The sequence below is a fragment of the Vanacampus margaritifer genome, chromosome 9 (genome assembly GCF_051991255.1).
Source record: "Vanacampus margaritifer isolate UIUO_Vmar chromosome 9, RoL_Vmar_1.0, whole genome shotgun sequence".
Lineage (NCBI taxonomy): Eukaryota > Metazoa > Chordata > Actinopteri > Syngnathiformes > Syngnathidae > Vanacampus > Vanacampus margaritifer.
This window is the reverse complement of record NC_135440.1, coordinates 7,870,458-7,891,335: the sequence shown is the minus strand read 5'-3', so window position 1 is coordinate 7,891,335 and position 20,878 is coordinate 7,870,458. Positions and strand designations below refer to the sequence as shown.

General features: G+C 41.0%; 2 protein-coding genes across 17 annotated transcripts in view; both read right to left on the bottom strand.

Annotated features, from left to right (window-relative positions):
• Positions 1 to 16,454, bottom strand: part of snap91a (synaptosome associated protein 91a) — a 49,820-nt gene extending 33,366 nt beyond the window's left edge. For 10 of the 14 annotated variants that reach the window (XM_077575235.1, XM_077575236.1, XM_077575238.1 and 7 more), the window contains exon 1: positions 15,670 to 16,453. In XM_077575235.1, the coding sequence (XP_077431361.1) occupies positions 15,670 to 15,799 (130 nt within the window). In that variant the 5' untranslated portion in view covers positions 15,800 to 16,453. Of the gene's footprint in view, positions 1 to 15,669 lie in introns of all 14 variants that reach the window. The other 4 variants (XM_077575233.1, XM_077575234.1, XM_077575237.1 and 1 more) reach the window with 4 other exon arrangements.
• Positions 16,455 to 18,060: 1,606 nt separating this feature from the next.
• Positions 18,061 to 20,878, bottom strand: part of dop1a (DOP1 leucine zipper like protein A) — a 29,934-nt gene continuing 27,116 nt past the window's right edge. For all 3 annotated transcript variants that reach the window (XM_077575415.1, XM_077575417.1, XM_077575416.1), the window contains 6 exons: positions 20,682 to 20,834; positions 20,451 to 20,587; positions 20,289 to 20,344; positions 19,411 to 19,575; positions 19,003 to 19,132; positions 18,061 to 18,671 (listed from right to left, as the gene is read on the bottom strand). In XM_077575415.1, the coding sequence (XP_077431541.1) occupies positions 18,327 to 18,671; positions 19,003 to 19,132; positions 19,411 to 19,575; positions 20,289 to 20,344; positions 20,451 to 20,587; positions 20,682 to 20,834 (986 nt within the window). In that variant the 3' untranslated portion in view covers positions 18,061 to 18,326. The remainder of the gene's footprint in view (positions 18,672 to 19,002; positions 19,133 to 19,410; positions 19,576 to 20,288; positions 20,345 to 20,450; positions 20,588 to 20,681; positions 20,835 to 20,878) is intronic.

The window sequence follows — 20,878 nt, the reverse complement described above, 5'->3', positions numbered from 1 at the left end:
GTCACCGTCTCTTAACTCATTCACTCCCAGCCATTTTCACTGAAGCAACCCCTTTCACTCCCGGCTGTTTTACTGGATTTTAACTGATTTTGCAAGTCCCACAGAATATAGTGTTCTATTGCTATAAAAACATTCAACCTACCAAAAGAATGATTAGAGATTAGGTTTCTGTTTTGCAATTAGCATTAACATATAGCCAAGTTTCATCATTATTCACAAGCCTGTTGAAAACACTGGGGAAAAGAGCTTGTTGCAACATGGCCCTGGCTGATCTCTTATACTCTGCTGCCACTTGCTGGCCATTTTTGTAATAACTAATAACATTGCTTCTCTTCAGTATTCTCTTCAGATCAGAGGCTGCATTAAAGCCTTCTGTATGCTCTAGCATAAAAAAAGGGAGCTTGGTAATATTTGAAATAGAACATATTTATATGTTTTTGGAGTTAAGGGTCACAACATCCCTATGCGAAATAAGAGTTCTCATGTACCTCAGCAGAAACGTGTGACTCCCTTTTCTCTTCTCAATTATTCATGTGTGTGTGTGTGTGTGTAAGCAGACATTGACAGAAAATAATCAAACCTTTGCATGTCATGTGACTAATTGGTCCTAAACAGCGTAAGGCACAGTACAACACTAGTCTGGTAGATTTCAAGCAAGTAAATAAGAACACACATTTTACATTAAAAGGAGTTGATCACACTTAATGTGTGACCAACTTCACTCTGTATTATTAATGGCAGGGGTTTTGTTTGTAATTGAAAGACAGCATCAGATGTCTTGATCATCCTGACCCAAAATGGAGACTTACGAACAACACAACACGACACAAAAAGGAAGTAATCATTTAAGGAAACATGAATCACACCTAAAGGCTATTTTATCTTCAGTGAACCTAGTCAGTTGTGTTTCTCAGGAGCTTAAGTTCAACAAGAAATTGGACACATGGATTACAAAATAGTTTTTTTTTTATCCATTAAAAATGGCCCGGTGATGACATGGTGAGATATCTGTAAACATTTCTCAAATATTTATGTTTTGTTTGCTCTACACAATGTTCATGAATATTCTATATGAGAAGTGGAGACATCAAACCTTTTACAGTAATTGTATGGTGAACAAATCAAGTGATAAGAGTAGGCAGTCATCCACTGCAGATAACTATAATACTGTAGAACATCTCCACCCACATCAATTACAATCACATGTTGTCTGTAACAGTAGTTTGGACCCACAGCTGCAGCACTATACAGTATGTGATTTTACTATAGAAAATGTAAGTCTCTATAATAGGCAAAGCCTTCGTACAGTCGTGACGATCTTCTGAGTTTTGAATTACGATGCGAAAAGTTTAATAGTTGTTAAATAGTTATTTTTTCTCAACCTTATTTAATGGAATTCTTTGTTTTAAAATTATAAGAAAAGGTTCAATGACTCATTAGCATGTCTTAAAAAGTTAAATAAACCCTTAAATCAGTGGCGAGCGGTGACCTTTTAGAGTGGGCATGCTCTATAGTGACACATATGCGAGCGCCCGCAAAAGTGTGAGGTGAAAAATTTGGGGGTATTTTTATTATTAATTAAATAATTAATTAAATATTATTGAATTATTATTTTATACCACTGTGTAGGTATACAATTTAAGCGGAAATGTTCAGGACTGACGCAGGTTGTTGCACGCACACTGTGTGTAACCAGCTCCGTGGTGAGTGAAATGACAAAAATCCCATGCCCACAAATTTGCTAATACGTTGGAATTTACAATATTTGGAACTGGCTCGTGTCCACAAAGTGGACTCAACCCGAGAGAGGAAAAAATGGCATCCCAGCAGAGCCGCAAGAGGTTTCAACCAACAATAACGTTGTCTAACCTGTGGACAGCCAGCTTGAAAGTGAGGGACGAAATTCTTCCCCGTTTTCGTGATGATTAGGCTACTTCATTAGGACGACCATTTGAAATTATATTTTCGCTGGGGCATTCCTGGGCATGGCCGGAGGACCGCGGAGCACGGCCGAGAACGCTGGAGCCTCCTCTAGCATTAAATTTGGCATTTGCCGGCCCTCTATCTCCGGGACACAAAGGCCGTGGACGCGAAAAAGCGGTAACTCTAGCCTGTTTAATAAAAAGAGGTCATTTAAGCTCTCGGTCAGTTACCATAGTAACATGTTCCATGAGCCAAACCTGGTTACAGGTTATTCACAATGAACCTTGAGGTATTTCTGTCCCCGTCTCCTTTCAGCCGCACATGGCATTCATTTCCTCATTTATAAAGTCCGCTGCGGCGAGTTTTTGCGTAAATACGGCTATAGTATAGCGTAAAGTCCACTTTTGTCACAAACATGGCATGTCCTTTTGACAATGACCCTATTGATGAAGGTGCTGCTTTATTGCGGAAGGAACTAAATATTCGTCGCGAGATTGTCATCAGACCGCGCATAGATATGCTGGCATTTCCGGACAGTTATCTTTGTGAGTGGTACCGTTTCACATCACAGTCCATCATCTACATCCACTTGCATTTGCAACATTACCGGTGCCGTAGTCATGCGCTCACACCACAGCATATATTGTGTGTTGCGCTCCATTTTTTTTCTTATAACCGTTTGAATAATGTTTTTATATTTCATCTTAAGTCAAGTACGCTTCCCCCCCGCAGGATTGCACCTAAATGAAATTAATTATTAAGCTACAATTCAACAGGTTTCCCCTGTAACATTATTGTGATTGCAATGGACTACATTTAAATGTACGCATTGACCCAACACCCGAGCAGCAACGTTCTCCCACGCCGCCTTCCTCTATGGGGAGCCGCTACGGTGTTGCACTTTTTTTCTAAAGACATGTTCAAATTTGCTGTATGATCGCATTAAGATTTTCAGTTGAGAGTGCTTCCCTGTTGCCATGGTGACTCGACGAATCAAGGCTCCATAGATGTGGACTTTTTAGTGTAGTGGCAACGCCAGGTAAAACTAGTCTGCGTTGATCTAACTACCTCAAATCAGCTGGCCTGGAACCGAAAACGCAGAGTTTCCTATCTCAGAGTATGTCAACTAGCTGTTCGGGGTTAGTCACTGTGTTTGTTGGACATGCTTTGTGAACTGGACCCCAGGACACCAAGCACTTTCAAAAATTTACCCCGCTGGTGATGGTTCCCATCCCGGGTAAAAATCTGACGTTTGCCGGCCCTCTTCTCAACCACTGGCTGACTGAAAAACAAGCTAAGTAAGCCAATTATGCGCATGCGCGTTGTCAATGCTGCTTTACTGGCAGCTTTTTTGCCATTCAAAAGGCGCACGTACAGAAACAACCTCTCGGAAATAGCACAACTTGATTTCTCTTTGCGCATGCGCGAAACAAGCTGGCGGCTTTCCACCTCTCCGCGAGGAAATCAGGACAAATTACACAGAAATTTAAGACCAAAGCAGTAGAACTAAGGTATTGTATAAAACAGATAAATATTTTCAATTATTTTATTGAAGGGCTTGGGCATGCACCGTATAAATAGCTTATTATGACTGCTTGCCACTGATTTAAATAATAGCTCCCATTTGATTTCCAAAGTTTTCCAAAATTTCAAAGTAACTGAATAGTTAAATTTTCACTGATCTTAGTTTTAAGTTCAAACAAAAACAGAAGATGCCCCCACAGTCAGACTTAGTAGTATCTAGACAACTACAACGACTACTGTGTTAAATTGACAGTTGATTAATCAAATGACAAGGATGATGGTCTCACAAGACGGTTTGTAATATAAAAATTACATCCTGACCATTACAGAAGTAGATGTGAAAAGAGCAGAACTTTTGAGTTTATAAATAAAGGATTAGTGTAATGTAGCTGCAAGGGGGCACAAGCCAGTGTCTTCTTGTGCCAGTCTAAAGCCCGGATAAATACAGAGGGTTGCGTCAGGAAGGGCATCCAACGTTAAACTTTGGCCAAATCAAACATGCGAATCAAATATATGACTTCCATACCGGATTGGTCGAGGCCTGAGTTAACAACGACCGCCATCGGTGCTGTTGACCTACAGGGTGCCGGTGGAAACTGGACTACTGTTGTTTGAAAAAGGAGAGGGGGGAGGTGTGTTCGTAGGAAGATAGAGAAGAGGAACACCAAGAGTCTAGCACTGAGAGTAGGGACTTTGAATGTTGGAACTATGACAGAAAAAGGTAGAGAGCTGGTTGACATGATCCAGAGGAGGAAGGTGGATATACTGTGTGTTCAGGAGACCAGGTGGAAAAGGAGCAGAGCAAGAAGTTTAGGAGCAGGGTTCAAGTTATTCTATCATGGTGTAGATAGAAAGAGAAATAGAGTAGGAGTTATAGTGAAGGAGGAGTTTGCTAGGAACGTCCTGGATTTAAAAAGAGTGTCAGATAGAGTGATGAGCCTGAAGCTAGGAATTGAAGGTGTGATGATCAATGTTCTTAGTGGGAATGTGACACAGGTAGGATGTGAGCTGGAGGAGAAGGAAAACTTTTGGTTGGACTTTGATGAAATGATGCAGAGCATCCCTAGAAGTGAGAGAGTTGTCATTGGTGCAGACTTCAATTGACATGTTGGTATCCAGGAGAGGAACACAGAAGGACAAATGGTGGTTGACTTTGCAAAAAGAATGGAAATGACTGTTGTGATTACTTTATTCCAGAAGAGACAGGAACATAGGGTGACCTACAAGAGTAGAGGTAGGAGTACACAAGTAGACCATATCTTGTGTAGACGGTGTAATCTGAAGGAGATCAGTGACTGCAAAGTAGTGGTAGATGAGAGTGCAGCCAGACAGCATAGGATGGTTGTGTGTAGGATGACGCTGGTGGTGAGGAAGACAAAGACGGCAAAAGCAGAGCAGAGGACGAAATGGTGGAAGCTGAAAAAGGAAGAGTGTTGTATGACTTTCAAGAAGGAGTTGAGGCTCTGGATGGTCAGGAGGTACTTCCAGATGACTGGACAACTACAGCAAATGTGATCAGGGAGACAGGTAGGACAGTCATTGGTGTGTCATCTGGAAGGAAAGGAGATAAGGAGACTTGGTGGTGGAATGAGGAGGTGCAGAAGTGGATCCAAAGAAAGAGGTTAGCTAAGAAGAAGTGGGACACAGAGGACTGAAGAAAGTAGACAGGAGTACAGGGAAATGCAGCGTAAGGTGAAAGTAGAAGTGGCAAAGGCTAAACAAGGGGCTTACGATTACTTGTATGCTAGGTTGGACAGTAAGGAGGGAGAGACTGATCTATACAGGTTGGCAAGGCAAAGAGACAGAGATGGGAAAGACGTACAGCAGGTTAGAGTAATAAAGGATAGGGATGGAAGTGTGTTGACAGATGCCAGTAGTGTGATGGGAAAATGGAAAGAGTACTTTGAAGAGTTGACGAATGAGAAAAATGAGAGAGAACGAAGAGTAGAAGAGGTGAGTGTTGTGGACCAGGAAGTAGCAAAGATTAGTAAGGATGAAGTGAGAAGGGCGTGGAAGGTATGGAAGTGTCTAGGAGAGGTAGCAGTAGAATTTCTGACTGGGTTGTTCAACAGGATCTTAGATAGTGAGAAGATGCCTAAGGAATGGAGGAGAAGTGTGCTGGTGCCCATTTTTAAGAACAAGGGAGAATAGCAGAGTTGTGCTTATGCGAAAGAGTAGTTGAAGCTAGCCTGAGGGCAGGACACAGTTTTGTTTTGTTTTTTGCTTGCGTCACCACAGCATCCTCTTTTGGCCATATTCTTTCGGCTTGAATTTTATTTCGGCCAATTGTCAAAAATGCATATTTTTGCCATTTTCGGCCAAAAAATTTCGGTGGCCGAATATTCGGTGCATCACTAACTGAGATGGTTTGGACATGTCCAGAGGAGAGATAGTGAGTATATTGTCAGAAGGATGCTGAGTTTCAAAATGCCAGGCAGGAGGTCTAGAGGAAGACCAAAGAGGAGGTTTATGGATGTAGTTAAAGAGGACATGAAGGTAGTTGGTGTGAGAGCAGAGGATGCAGAGGACAGGGTTAGATGGAGGCAACCGATTCGGAAAAGAAGAAATAAAGGATTAATGTGGATGCTGTAGTACTACTCATCATCAAAAGAGAAGAATGGCAGACTTGAAGGCTGTATTTGATGGAGGACGTTTTACAGACCTCTGCTAACGGTGTTGGCACACACAACACAACAACGCCTGTATTGATTTGACAAACAGAAAGTTTGCACAACCACTTTGCCTTCACTGATAAACGTGAAGCAGTAATCCATCTGTCGTGCAGATTATATTGTCAGGGCAGAAGAAGAAGAAGGAAGAAGGAGAAGGGAGATTGTTGTCACAAATATAGGTACTAAACATCCAATCCTAGCCATAAATTTCTGAAGCTCTTTAATGATTCTGTTGGTCTTTTTGGCAGCCTCCCTGCCTTTTCATCAACTTTGCAGGGACGTCTACTTCTTGGAAATGTCACTAGAGTGCCATAGTTTCTCCACTTGATCGTGACTGTCCTTGCTGTGTTTAATGGTATACTTAAAGCCTTGGAAATTATTTAGAACCCTTCTCCTTCACCTTGTGCTGTAACTTGTAACTCAAAGCGTCTTAACATCATCTCTTCATTCAGGTACTGACGGTGATGACACAGCATCAGGAGCAACTGGGAGTTCAGTATCTTGCACAAGGACACTTCGACAGGCTCACAGGGACTCAGAATCGAACCCACAAACTTCGGGTTGGGAGACAACTACCACCAGCGGGCATGCAACTACAATCATGTCAGCAAAAGCCGACTAAATTATAAATGGCCTGCACTTATATGGTGCTTCATCTACACCATACAATACCCAAAGCACTTTACAAAGCCTCACATTCACCCATTCACATACAAATGAGCAGCTGCAGGCACGCAAGGCGCTGCTAGGCCCACTGGAAGTTGTGTATTGCCCAACTGACATTAGACCATCTGAACCTTATTTGGGGATAATCAGAGGTACTAAATTGTCAAGCCTGTGCTGACTCCCAATTAACATGAGTTTGAATGTGATGGGGATGATATGGACAAAGCAGCTGTATAGGCCCAACAACAGAGCTCAAGACACGAAGATTAACAGTGCAGTACTGTCATTGACAAATGTTTTACATGTAAACAGAGCAGAATACATCAGTGAAAGATGTGGTAAGGGTTCTAAATATGTGAGAGCATGGAGGGGTGATACAAGTCATGCTGCATAAGTGATGCTTTGGTGAGTTACACATGAATGGACCATGAAAGCACACTGTTTATTTATAGCTCCTCTCACCCCTAAGCAACACACAGGGAGAGAGAGGGGGAAAAAACACCCATAATGCACTGTGCCACAGTGCCAATGTGGCGTGCCAGCTAAAGAACAGTGGAGGTTGGAAATGATATCTTAGGAAAAAGCTACATTCTATAAGAGGTGGATGCAAAGAGCAACCGTCTTAAAAATTCAATAAAGAAATCCTGAAATCATAACATCATGACTCAGGATACATCACAAACATGCTTGACTCTACCTAACACAAAAATGGATTGAATAAATAAGAACCAATAGTGTGGTGTTTGTTAAAAAGATGGAAAGGTGGAAACGTCAACATCTTTTTGATGTCTAGACTAGTGATGGGATTGTAATGAGTCGAGTGAGTGTTAAGAATTCTTTCATTTTCTACACCTCTTATGGCAGGGTCATAGAGAATTGGAGCCTATCCCAGGTGACATTGGGTGAAAGGCAGACTAAACCCTGGACTGGTTACCAATTCGTGACAGGGCACATTATAGAGACATGCAAGCATTCACACCACTGAGTGGGAATTGAACCATCATGCAAGCATGCAACTCAGATGAGTGAACCATCATGTCAGTGACTACTGTTAAAATAATTGCTGTAAAAAGTTTTATTAATGAAAGAAAGATGTGGAAGAGCACACTTTTTAAAATTATATAACAAATACAATTAATTGATTCATTGAAAAGTAAAACTTCTCCATAGTTGATCATGTAAATTATGTCACTCTAGCCTAAACTAGTGCACGAGCACTCAATATTGCTCACCTGTATGACATTGAGGGCAAAGCCACATCAATAATGTAGAGGAAATACCTTTTCAATCAGACAAGTAGTTTTCAGGCTATTGTGAAATGGGCTGAAGAAGACACAAGGGGAAGGGGCAAAGGAGGAAAGCGTAACAAGAGGAGATAATGCTTGTACTGTATATCAGTGAGACAGTGCTCTCAGCTCATTAATCTGGAGACACCCTGCTTAGAGAATAGTGAACACCCACACAGTATTCGACAGTACTGAGAGACAGTTGGATGCGCAGTGGAGCACACACTGACAAACCTCTCCTAACATTTCTTTGGTCACTGTAATGATGGAGGAGTGGAAAAGAAGAAATGCAAAAAAACATAACTAAAAATAAATAGCTAGAAAACGCTGACCGAGTGTGATTTCACAAGAATTGAGCCATAAAAAAAAACTGACACAAAATGACCATCATGATGAACTGTAAAAAAAAAAATAGAGATGAAAAAATCCTAACCCTAACCCAAGGATAAAAGGACAGGATGAAATCTAACAAAGACTGACGAAATACTATACGGGCTCTCGTAGAGCATAAACACTGCCGTATCCTGATTTTTGACCTTCAAATGCGATTGTTTGGGAATTTGTTTCATCTCTCTGCAGTTCTTTTTAAACGTATTTTGTGTGGCTCGACCTGACTGGAGCAAATCAGTATCTTCTCCGGCACGCTTCTTGCATGGCATTTAAATTGAATGAGAGGAGCCTCTTTGCGGTGAATGAAGTTAACGAAGCAAAATACTATTTTTTTTATCCCCCACACTGTGCCCAATAATGCCAAAACTAGGTGTAGTCTAGCCTGATATTAAAGAAAACTAAATTCATTTCAATAATTTGTTCCAAAAAGTGAAAATGTGGCTATATTAGTTTACAAAGTGAAATATGTCAAGCCTTTATATGTTTCAATTTTGATGATTATGTGAGAAAGACAAAAAAAAAAATACTGCTGTTTCACAAAATGAGAATATTGTGACCAAGGAGCTCAACATAGGCTACTTGTGTCCCAATCTTGCCAGCGAGTTAATGCAAAACAACTGTAAAAGTTTTCCACATCCAGAATCATGGTGAAGACTGCTGACTTGACGGTTGTGCAGAAAACCATCATTGACATTCTCCATAAAGGAAAAAGTCTCAACAAGAAATTGCAAAAGAATCTGGATGCTCACAGAGCACGGACATGAACAAAGTTTTGAGAGGAAGGGGTAATGTGTCCGAAAAAGGTGCACGGGTGACAGGGATGGAGAGGATGTCAACCAACAGTGATTCTGAAATCTGGGGGAGCTCCATGAGGAGTGGACTGAGGCTGTGTCACAGTGCATCAAGAACCACCACATACATATATCTGCATGACATGGACTACTGCTGTAGAATTCCATGACTCAAGGTCTCAAGCCACTCTTGTACCCAAAACAACGCCAGCAGTGTCTGTGCTGGGCTAGCTAAAGGAGAAAAAGTTAATGCTGAGTGTAAAGCAGGGAGGCAAATGGACCCCCTTTTTATAGTCTTTACAGATGACTTGAATACACTTTTCAGAAGGCCAACATTTCTGTTTTTGAGATCCTTTTTAGTTGGTCACATACAAAATTCAAATTTTGCGAAACACTAGTTTTGTTTTGTTGTTTATATTTGTGTCTTTCTGCCATATTCATTGAACGAGAAACAAATAAAGTCTTGATTTTTTTCAGTTTGTGCATGATGAACTAATGTAACATGCATGTTTCACTTTTGAAACAAATTATTGAAATAAATGGACCTTTTCTCGATATTCAAATTTTCTGATCCGCACCTGTACCACAACTGTATGTCACTTTGTCGTACTACAAGGGAAAAGGTCATAGGATCCTGCCAAACCAAGCTAATTTGCTATTCTCTCCTAAAGAGACATATGTAACGAATATTCCCGACAGTTTGGACAGTCACATTCCAAAGCATCCCACACCAGGTTGACTCCGCCAATTTCAAAGCCATCATTGGATCTCTTGCTTTGCGTCTTTTACTTCTCGGGAAAGGACAGACTTGTGATAAGGAGCAAGGTTTCCCCCAATTCTTTATAGGCCTAATCTTGAAGAAGAGGCACTACTTACTTTGTCCACAAAGTCAAATTTCCTATTAATATTTTCAAAGCATATCATGGATTTAAAAAGCAGGCTGATGCAAAGGTGTTTCTAAACTAGCAAAAAAACATTCTACTAGTATTACTATTAATGAAATTAATGTTCACTTGGTTATTACTTCAACAGCAATGATGGTATTTGGTTATAACCCACTTTCACACAAGCAAAAGTCCCTACAGACCCTACCTTCCACACGCAATTTATTTTCAGATGCAACATTTCATCTGCACACATTCATGTATTATGTATGCAAAATAACGAAAGATTATTGCTATGGATTGGAGTAATAACCTCTAATGGAAAAAGAAGAATATTGCCTGCACATCTCACATTCTATTATTTATTTATACACTCTAAAAAATGATACCCCGGCACAACTTAAAAAAGCAAGCTAACAATTTGTGTGGAATAAGTGCTTTCAAGTTAGACATTATTGAGTAAATGTAACAATAGTTATCCAGATGGATAAAATTACTTCAGCATAATCAACATGATTTTCTGAACTTATTTATTTTATTATTATATAGAAGGATAGCCCTAGTACTTTAGTAGGCTATATATTAATTGACATTATTTTCTTAGCTTAGCCATTATTAAGTAAATGCCACAATAATTATGTAGCAAAATAACTCAATAACTGAGTTACTCAAACGTATTTATTATCCATCCATCCATTTTCTATATGGCTTATGCTGACTGGAGCCTATCCCAGATGACTTTTGGGCAAGAGGCCAAGTGCACCCTGAACTGGTTATATTTTGGTTGCATCAGCAGCAGACTGAAAAAAACACATTACCTTAAATGCACAATTCAAATCATTGCTTTGCACCCTAGGCTTGTGGCCAAACCCGCTCAACCAATACATTTCTAAGATGTATGTTTTTGAAATGCGGAAGGAAGTCGGAGTAACCAGAGAAAACTTGCATAAGCATGTGGAGAAAACAAACAACCAACCATGCTGTCTCGCAACACACGAGGCTAAATTGACCCCCCAAAAATGGATGACACAAAGAATTATACCTTGAAACCTTGATAAATACGTTTATAACCATATTTGTGATGCCCATAACCATGTTTGGCCATTTCTGTGTTTACCGCACAGACATTTGTTGGAAGCAGACACACTCGTTGTGATGACTGAGGATTCCCAAGGAGGGATGATATACTTCAAGATATGTCAAAGGTTTCGCTCTAAACTAAAAATGGACAAAAATAAAGCTTCATGTAAGGAGTAATAGGATAAGTAATTCTAAAAAGATTTGTTAGTGACAGGTCTCTAGCACACCAATGGAAAATAAATGAACAGAATGTGTATCTCACTCTATATTGCTTCTGTTGGTGCGTCACCTGACAGTGAGTCACAGTAACAGCAGAGGAGGTTGGAACAGAATGGTTGTAGTAGGCCTATCCCTCTGCATGCGTCAATATAAGCAGGTGTCCAATTGCTGTGCTTTTCAAGCAGTTCGTATGCCTGTATCTAATTGTGCATTCAAGGCAACTTGACTTGTCTGTCTGCTAATGATGAAGAGTCTCATTGCAGCAAAAATACCACGTAACCACAATCATAATGAACTTTATGGAAAAGCGCAGAGCTATAATCAATTACAGTATATTGAACAGTGTGTGTTTTGTTGAGGTGGTAACTCAATTTGAGAGGACAGATGTGTATAATGCATTGAGGATGAGTGATGTGTGGTAGCAGATTACATTGATATTAAAGAGTGTTTTAGAATCCCAAACTGCACATTTGGTAAATGTCAAGATGGTTATAATTTCGTAGGAATCAATGACGTCACAATGGCACATCTCCAAAACTAAGCCAATGCATCTTTTATCATGCCTTTGACTCACTCACAAGTCCCTTTCATGAATCCATCCATAGCTTTTCATCATTTTATTTTTCCTTAGGTGAGCTGCAACCATTCCAAGCTGTCTTTCGGTCAGAAGCAGACTGGTCGCCAGCTAGTTACACAAACCACCATTCACACTCACATTCAAACCGAAGGACAATTTCGAGTCTTGAATGAACATACAGTACAGTACATGCATGTTTTTGAAGAGTGGGAGGAAATCAAGTATTTTCTCTCTCTCTCTCTCTACTGAAATGTTAAACCTATCTGGCCCTATGCGGAAAAGTAATTACCCCCTTTGTTAAATCATGACTTAACTACTATTAACCACAGTTGACAGCTGAGTTCAGCTTCACTGGCCACACCTAGGCCTGGTTCTCGCCACTTCAGTTGAATCAAGAAATAACTTAAATAGCAACTGTCACAAAGTGAAGTAGGCTAAAAAAAAAAAGAAACCCATCCAAAGAAAGTTAAGAGCAAATTAGAAACTATGGCCCGATTTCACAAACAAGGTTTATCTCAAACCAGGACTAGGCCTAAATCAGATTACTAAAGCTAGGTATGTTTTTCTGTTTCTCATGAAAACCTGAAATGGAATTCAGGACAGCTTTGATGGAGCAAATTCTGACCCTATACCTTGGCTGAAAGAAAAAGAGCACATTAAAAAAACAAAAAACTATACAGCATATTTAAGAAACTCTAGTGAAACAAGTTAGTTAGGGTTAGGGTTTGGGGGCTAACCCTCTTTATAACTGAAGTGCTGCAACTTAAAAGGAGCTCTGAGTTCAAGTCCTTGGTTTTTCTGCCACCATGATGGGATGATGAAGTACTCCACCCTCATAAACTATCTGTGCTCCATTTCACTAACATTGCTGAACTGAAATCAAACCTGCCTCCTCTCAGGATTAATTTAATCTTCAATTTAGTCCAAGAGTAGCTCTACTCCGCACTGTTGCAATTGGCTTCGCTTAAACCAGAGCAGACTATAACTATTTTAAGATACATCTGTGCAAGTGACTTAAAATAAGGCCAGTTCAAACAGCATATTAGCCTGAGACTAGTCTTAAGCCTTTTCTGTGAAACCGGGCCAAAGTGTTTTAAATCTGTATTAGTCTGGAAAAGGTTACAAAGTAATTTCCAAGGCTTTGGGACTCCAGCGATCTACAGTCAGAGCCGTTATTCACAACACAACACTACAACAAGAAAACTGGGAAACGTGGTAAAAAACATTCCAAGGAGCGGTCAGACAACTAAAATTACTCCGAGTGCAATTAAAAGTCATCCAAGAGGTCACAAAAGAACTCAGAATGACATACGAATAACCGCAGGCCTTACTGAGCGCTGAACCATGAGAAAAACAGACACTAGCAAAAAAAGGCATCCATGGTAGAGTTCAGAGGCAAAAACCACTGCTGACAAAGGTCCAACTCAAATTTGATCTCAAAGACTTTTGCGGGGGGGGGGTTGCTCTGTCCGTGGCCAGTTACATCTTACCTAATATAGCATAGCATTTGACTTTAAAAAAAAATAATAATAACATGCGTACAGTCAAACATGATGGTGGAAGTGTGATAGTCTGGGGCTAATTTATTGCTTGAACACATGGACAACTCTGATTACTGGAACAATGAATTCTGCTGTTCCCCAGAAAAATCCTACAAACGAATGTCATCCGTTCATGCTCCCCAGAAATCTAGGCCCAGAAAGAAAAAAACCCTGCCAAAGTTTGGCTTTAGCCACAGATGCTTCTACTGAACCGGCAGGTAACCGAGCTCATTTACAAGTGCTTCTACTCAACCGCACTCGTTAACCTGCCGGTTGAGTAGAAGCACCTGTGGCTAAAGCCAAACTGTGGCAGGGTTTTTACTTGCTGGACCTGGATTTACCACCTCTCATGCCCTCAAGCTCAAGCGCTACTCAACAGGAAAACAACCTGAAACATAACAAGTCCAACCCCAGAATGGCTCAAACAAACCAAAATTGTGGGTTCTGGATTACCAAATCCAGATTTATATCCAATTGTGGTGCTATGGCAAGGTGCTACATGCCTTTTGGGGTTGTCGACCCATGATTTCACCAATAGATGGTCGCAAAGGCCGGTCAATTCCAGGCCGCAATTGGTGTGCATCAGGGACAGTCCACATCAGAAAGAAAATCAGTGTAAAGCGCACAGACTAGAGAACTAAAGTGGGAAATACATTTATGAAATGCTATTTTGATTTTTTTTCACTCTTCACATGGAAGTGAGGCCCTGCCTCTCCTAATCACACGTCCCTGGTATCTAGGAGGATTTATGATACGTTGCGGTGTACTGTTAAATCCCGGTTTCAGTTCTCTTGTCTTTGTTTTACATTGATTGTTTGCCCAAATGTTTTCATTCTGCAGTAAAAACAAAATTTGCCTCTTTTTTTGTTAGTTGAGTGTATAGCACGTCTTCCTAAAAACAACAACTGCAGCATGATTTGCAACCACAAGAGAGATTGTACTTTATGCACTATCTGGGTGGAAGTCACATCAACAAATTGCTAGAGCAAAGTTTTGGCAAGTCAAATCTGCTGTGCCATGACTCAATGCCATTCATCATTCTGATTTAGTTTCTTAGTTTGACACACTTATCAAGAGAGTAATTTTTCTGTATTGGTTCAAGTTTCACAGTTTGAGTTTGCTGACATTTCCCAGACTCATTGTTTCAAAATATGTAGAAACAGTTTACTTCAGTTTCAGTGCTTTTGATAGTCTCACGAGGCTACATTTTTGTACAGATTGACGAAGTATAGTGTAACTGTATCAGTAGTAATAGTTTTAGTGTTATGTGTTTTGTGGTGTAACTGATCTACTTGAGTTGTACAGTATGTACAAATGTATCATGACACGTAATTTATAAATTTTTGGAGGAGGTAGCTACACTCTGGCAGCATGGTATGGTAGTGGTTAGCGCTTCTGCCTCACTGTTAAGAAGTTTTGTCTTTTCTCCAAGTCCGACTTCCTCCCACATTGCAAAAATGTTCATGGTAGGTTAATTTAATACTAAATAGCCAATATAAGTAAGATGTTTATGTGAGTGCAAATGGTTGTTTAATGTGTGTACATCATGGGTGTAGTTTTAAATATGTAACCAACCACCACATCTCAATTTTCAACAAGGGCTTACATAGCATATTGTGTCATTGAGCATGACAACAATTCAGAGAGAGGCCTCTGTTCATATACAGCATGGTAGTAACACCACTCTTAACCTTTTCAATTATGTGTGCACCTGCACCAAAGCAGCATGGGGCACCATGCCATCAGCAGCATTGACAATTTGCCATGCACAATACGACCATAGAGCCTCGCTGTTATCAGAACCTCTGTTTGAGTTTAAATGAAAGATGGCTCTAGCGTTGAATGCTGTAGAATACATCCATGTGATGACACACTGATGACTGCCTGGGGGAGGCAACCACCGTCACTTTGCGGCATGGCCTACAGTAAATGCACATGATAGGTGATGCATAGATGGCTGGATAAATGATGACTTGATAGATAGATAGATAGATAGATAGATAGATAGATAGATAGATAGATAGATAGATAGATAGATAGATAGATAGATAGATAGATAGATAGATAGATAGATAGATAGATAGATAGATAGATAGATAGATAGCAGCCTACTCACATTCCAGGTGTTTTTTCTTTGGGGCTGTTTGTTCATGTGTGGTGGATTTACACACAGCTCGGGACACCTCCGATCCAGTCAAGGTGTACTGGGCCGCGGCGATGCGGTCCGTCAGCGTCTGCCCCGACATCTTCTCCTCTCAGTGGAGTCCACCCTCAGCGATCGAGTGGTCCTACCCCTCCACCTCCACTTCAAAATGAAGAGCAGCCTGAGTAATCCCTGCTGCGGCCCTCGAAGCCAACCACAATTCTATTACATAACAATGGTGGAAGTGAGAGATCGGTCCAAGCATGCGTCTTTGAAAAACAATTATCCTTTAAAAAAAAAAAATCTTCTTACAGGACGTTGTGAAAGGCCACCTCAAGAGTGTTGATATTCAAATGAAAAGATCACCTTGAGTCTTTTGCTCCTGTGTTAGTTTTCAGCCAGCGAGACAAAATGCTCTTCTACGGATGATGCTCTTGAAGCTTCCCCCTCCTCTCACTCTTCCAGCCTCCGGCCTCCTGCTTAATCCTCGCAGCCTCTCTGACAGTCCTTGTTTAAGCAGAGGAACATCAGGTCCAGGCTGGCAGCACCCCCCATCCAGAGCAAAGCTTTTCCTAGTCCTCCTTCTGCACCTCCTCCCCTGGACTAAGCGTCTGCGCTGCGACCCCCTCCCCGCCAACAAGCCCGGCGAAGCACGCTTCAAACACCGAATATTAAGCTCTGGCGTCTTTTTCTTTTTTGTTCGTATTCGCGTCCTTTTCGGGCTTGTAAATTATTTATTTTTGCGTTTGTCGCCACTGCCCCGCCCTTTCGCTGCGTCACGTGACGGTGTCGTGCCAATGCCAAAACTGCCGCTGCTACTTTCTGTCATCGCGAGAACTGAGGCTGACAAGGAGGACGGAAAGGACGTGAGGCTGAAGGGTTAATGAAACTAGTTGACGTTCAGGCTTGATGCTGGTGGTGGTCACATGAAGGTGACTGGGGACATCCCTTCCCTTGAACGCCTGCGCACCACCATGTAGCTTTTATCACTGTCCGTGGTGCTGATATTGTGCACGCAACACTGCTTGTCCACTGTGACTGGTGGTTTAGATTCTGGCCAGAAAACTATAATAATCCTCAATGCTATAAGTATCAAAATTGAAGCAAATAAAGACTTGGAATATTTCCCTTTGTGTGTGGTGAACTAATGTAACATACACAATTATTATTTTTTAAATAAAGGGGCTTTCCCTCAATAATTCTAAATTGCACCTGTATGTGAATTTGCCTCACAGGTTACTGGCGCATCTGGCTGCACACATCACTCATATCCTTCCACAGTAAGTGCCATCAAACCTAAAAATATTTTTTGTTAATGGTGTTTAGAATATAGTTTATGTGTCTTTCATCGTTGCCACAGCAGGTCACTCTCATGATTTGTTTGTTTATTTTCTTACACTGGATGCCTTCCCCAACACGCCATTTTTAATGTATGCTTAGGAGTGACTGGGCATTGGGAGACTGGCAGAGAATCAAACCCACAATGTAATTTATTTTTCTACACTCTAAAATGACCATGAATGAGTGTGAAAGTATTTTGAATGCACTGATTCATGCTATATGGTTATAGTCTACACTCAGGCCTGTGGATTTACTCAGTGTAATTGGTTGAAATCTAGGATAATTAATTTACAGCCTGCGATTCAATGGTGTCATATCATTGCATTTTAGGCTTTAACAAGGACTGTTACATTCCACTAATCCAAGTCAACAAGTGGGTCGTCTGTAAAATTAAAGTATCTGCGAAATAAATCTGTGTGCATTAATTAATTCACAACAGTATTTTAAAAAAGCCCATCAGTTTACTAGGTTTTGTGGATTCCTAGAAAAATACAAAATCTGCCAGTTACTGTTACATGCTGAAGCATAGCTATTAATGCAGTTAAAGTAGTTAGTGTCATGTTTATCGGTGTTGAACTACTCTGCATCATACTTAGAGATGTTTCTATAGTGTGCTTATTTACTGAATAGTCAATGAAATCAAGCTAAAACTCACTCAGCGTTTTTGTAACGACAGAGCTTTTGCTTCCACTCTTATATTTGATCAAATTTGATTGGGTGAATGTATTTAATGATGTGGTCATTTAGTATAATTGTATTTAATGTCTTCTGTGTTGAAAGCAATCTGATATTACGGTATACTACTAATTTAAAATGCTGAGTCTGCAAAGCCATTGTGACACTGAGGAATGACAAAGGTTTTGCCAGAAATGTTATATATTCTTTGGAGGTTGAGTTTACCACTAACAAAATTGCTGTTTAGTATTAGTACACATAAGGTGTAAACCTGCTTGCTGCTGATTTTAGCAATATTTCATTGCCAGTGAAAGGTTGGAAGTTAGCCAAGCAACAGTAAACAGCAAGTCAAAGGACAGCAACATCGGATGTAAGCTGCTCCTGTTAGAAATCTTTATTAAGTCACATAGATATGGAATGGCACAGCATTTTTTCTTGGTCCCACAGGACTAACATGAAATATTAAAAGTCAGCCATCAAGGCTTCTCTCTGTACAAATAATTAAAATCAAATAGCTTTTGAAATGTAAAATAATTATAAATACCAAAAAATGTACAAATTACTTCCCCTCAATTGTGTCTCCTCGTTGCCGTTATACAAGTTGAGGTTTTTCACTAGTGCTGATCAGAATGTGTAAATGCGCTGTGTTTTCCCGTCTTGATGAGTCCTTCTAGAAAGTCCTTCTCGATCATTTCCTCAATGTTTTGTCGAGCTCGACTCCAGAACACTTTCTGGCTCTCCAGTTTGTGGCCCTCCTTTTGACAAGAAAAGAAGCCAGCTGCACGGTTGTGAGCGTAAGCAGGACATGAGCGGCTGCTGGATTTGCTGTTAAACACGTGGCTGAGTAGGTTGAAGAAAGGAAGCAGCTGCTCCATGCTGCGGATTACATAGAGGGTTAGCATCAGGTGGCCTGGCTCCCAGGAAAGGTTTCGAGTGAAGCAGTCATCTTCTGGATTTTTCTGTGGAGAAGACATTGTCAACAAGAGCAGTGCAGTGCAGAACTCTGCCAACGTCAAACATGTTTCTTGAGAGAGGCGGAATGTTCATGCTCATCAACAGATGATCGTTTTCTCTACCTCTGTAAATTTAAAATGATGGGATTAAAATAAAATAAAATGTTCTCCTTGATCTATGCCACATTGCTCCATGAAAATCAGCCAAACCATGCCAAAATCAGATGAATATGTGTTCTTACAGCGGTGGACTTTAGTTTCTTTGTTTCTCAGCAATTGTCCAGTTTCACATTACACACGTTCAATACGATAGTGTAAAATTGGGAGGCTCATGTACCTTAGCTCGTTTCCTCAGCAGCTTGGCTAGTCGGACCACGTACGGTTTAAACTCCCGCTGGTGAGTCCCTTGCCGTCTCACCTCCATTCCAGAATCATCTGAGGCTTCAGGGATGAATGCCCACCGATACCTGGGATCAATAAAGATAGCAACATGCTGAAAACCTCATTGTTGAAGCAGATTGGTGCCTTAAGTGACAAGTAGCACTGTCGCTTTGAAGTGGTTTTAATAAAATATGCAATTTTAAACAGGCCAAGAGCCTATTCGTAATTTCATTTTACATTTCATTCTCCATTGAATATTTTAAAGAACACCTTATCGATCCTAATAGCGAAGGCCAGTTGGGATTTTTCCCCCCCGCTCCAAATCTGTAAACCTTATTTTAGAATAGGCTCCCAAAGTACTGACATTTGGAACTGCGGCAGGCTTTCGGGCGGCAGGGCCAAGGCCAAGTCCAGCAGTTTGCAAGCTGACAGATAGAGGTTGAGCCAGCGTTGGCTGTTGTAGGACGTTGAGAAGCCATTCCCTCCGGAATAGGTGGTTTCCAAGCCGGCCACAGATGGCCCAGATGTCCTAGGAAGGGCCAGACAGGATTAGTCATCAGGGTTGACAGAAATATGTCATTACAGTGGAACCTCAGGTCACGAACAAATCCGTTTCCAACCAATAATCTTTGCACACATTGCGCTTCGGTTCACAAACTATGTTTCATGTCCAGAAATGGCGAAATGGCGAAAGCAACTTGGTTCTAGGGCTCGAACAGATTAATTCCATTTCCATGCATTTTAGTCAGAAAAATTGCTCTGGTTTAAGAACCAAGCCTTCAGGAACTGATGTTAAGTCTCTTAACTACCTTACAGTAATAAGTAGCCAAAGTGATTGATTGATTGCTAATTCGGCTAATTGACGCCCCGCTGAGAGTCACAGGCTAAAGACTCAAGGTCAGACCGAACTGACCTGCCTGCTACCAAAACATTTGTTGTATGGACATGTCTTCTCGATGAAAACTACAGCTTGGATGCTGGTTTTCCTTATCTACATCTTTCTCCCTGTTTTACATTGAGCCGATCAAGGCTGTCTCCACGGCAACAAAACGATATGCCTGGCGCATCGGCGGGCGACACTGACACACTATCCTGTTATCACCACGTTCGTTGAATCCCAAATGTTTTCCCTGTCGCCTGTGATGCGGCATGCTTGCCGTCTTAGCTGCTGATTCAGTAAATTTTGTTGCTCGGTCTTGTGTATGTGCAATGACAATCAAAATCCATTCCCCCAAAATTTACCTTGATATGTCCTCATCTGCTGTCAGCTCTTGCTCCATCAACAGAAACACTTGAACCTACAAAGAAACAGATGAAGAGATTGCGAAATGGACAATAGACAAAACCAATACACAACAATGTGAGAGAAAAATACAGTCTTTCGAGAAGGCATTGAGAGCTCACCAGTTCAGTGATCATGGTTGGCCATAATGAGGTGAGGTGTTGAGGAGACATGCGCAGCAACAGCACCCTGAAGAAGAGGAACACCTGAGCATGCAGGATGGGCACCTGAGGAAGACGCAGGCTCTCCACCAGGCGCTCTGAGATAACACGGAGTGAAATATGCATATTAAAATACTACAAAAGTGAAAAGTTGACGCAATCAATAGTTGCCTTACTGAAACTCTTGATTACCTTGTATGTCAGGGAGGTATTTTTGGTACTGGTCCACTTCACTACTGTAGATGGTGAAGGCCAGGCGCTTGAGCAACATGGCCCTCTGTTCCAGCTCAGCATCTCTGTTGGTGAACAGACTCAGGGAGCTGCTCTGGGCTACAGCTACACGGGCTGAGGGAGGGCACAGAGACAGAAACATCTGTCAGAGTTTAAAA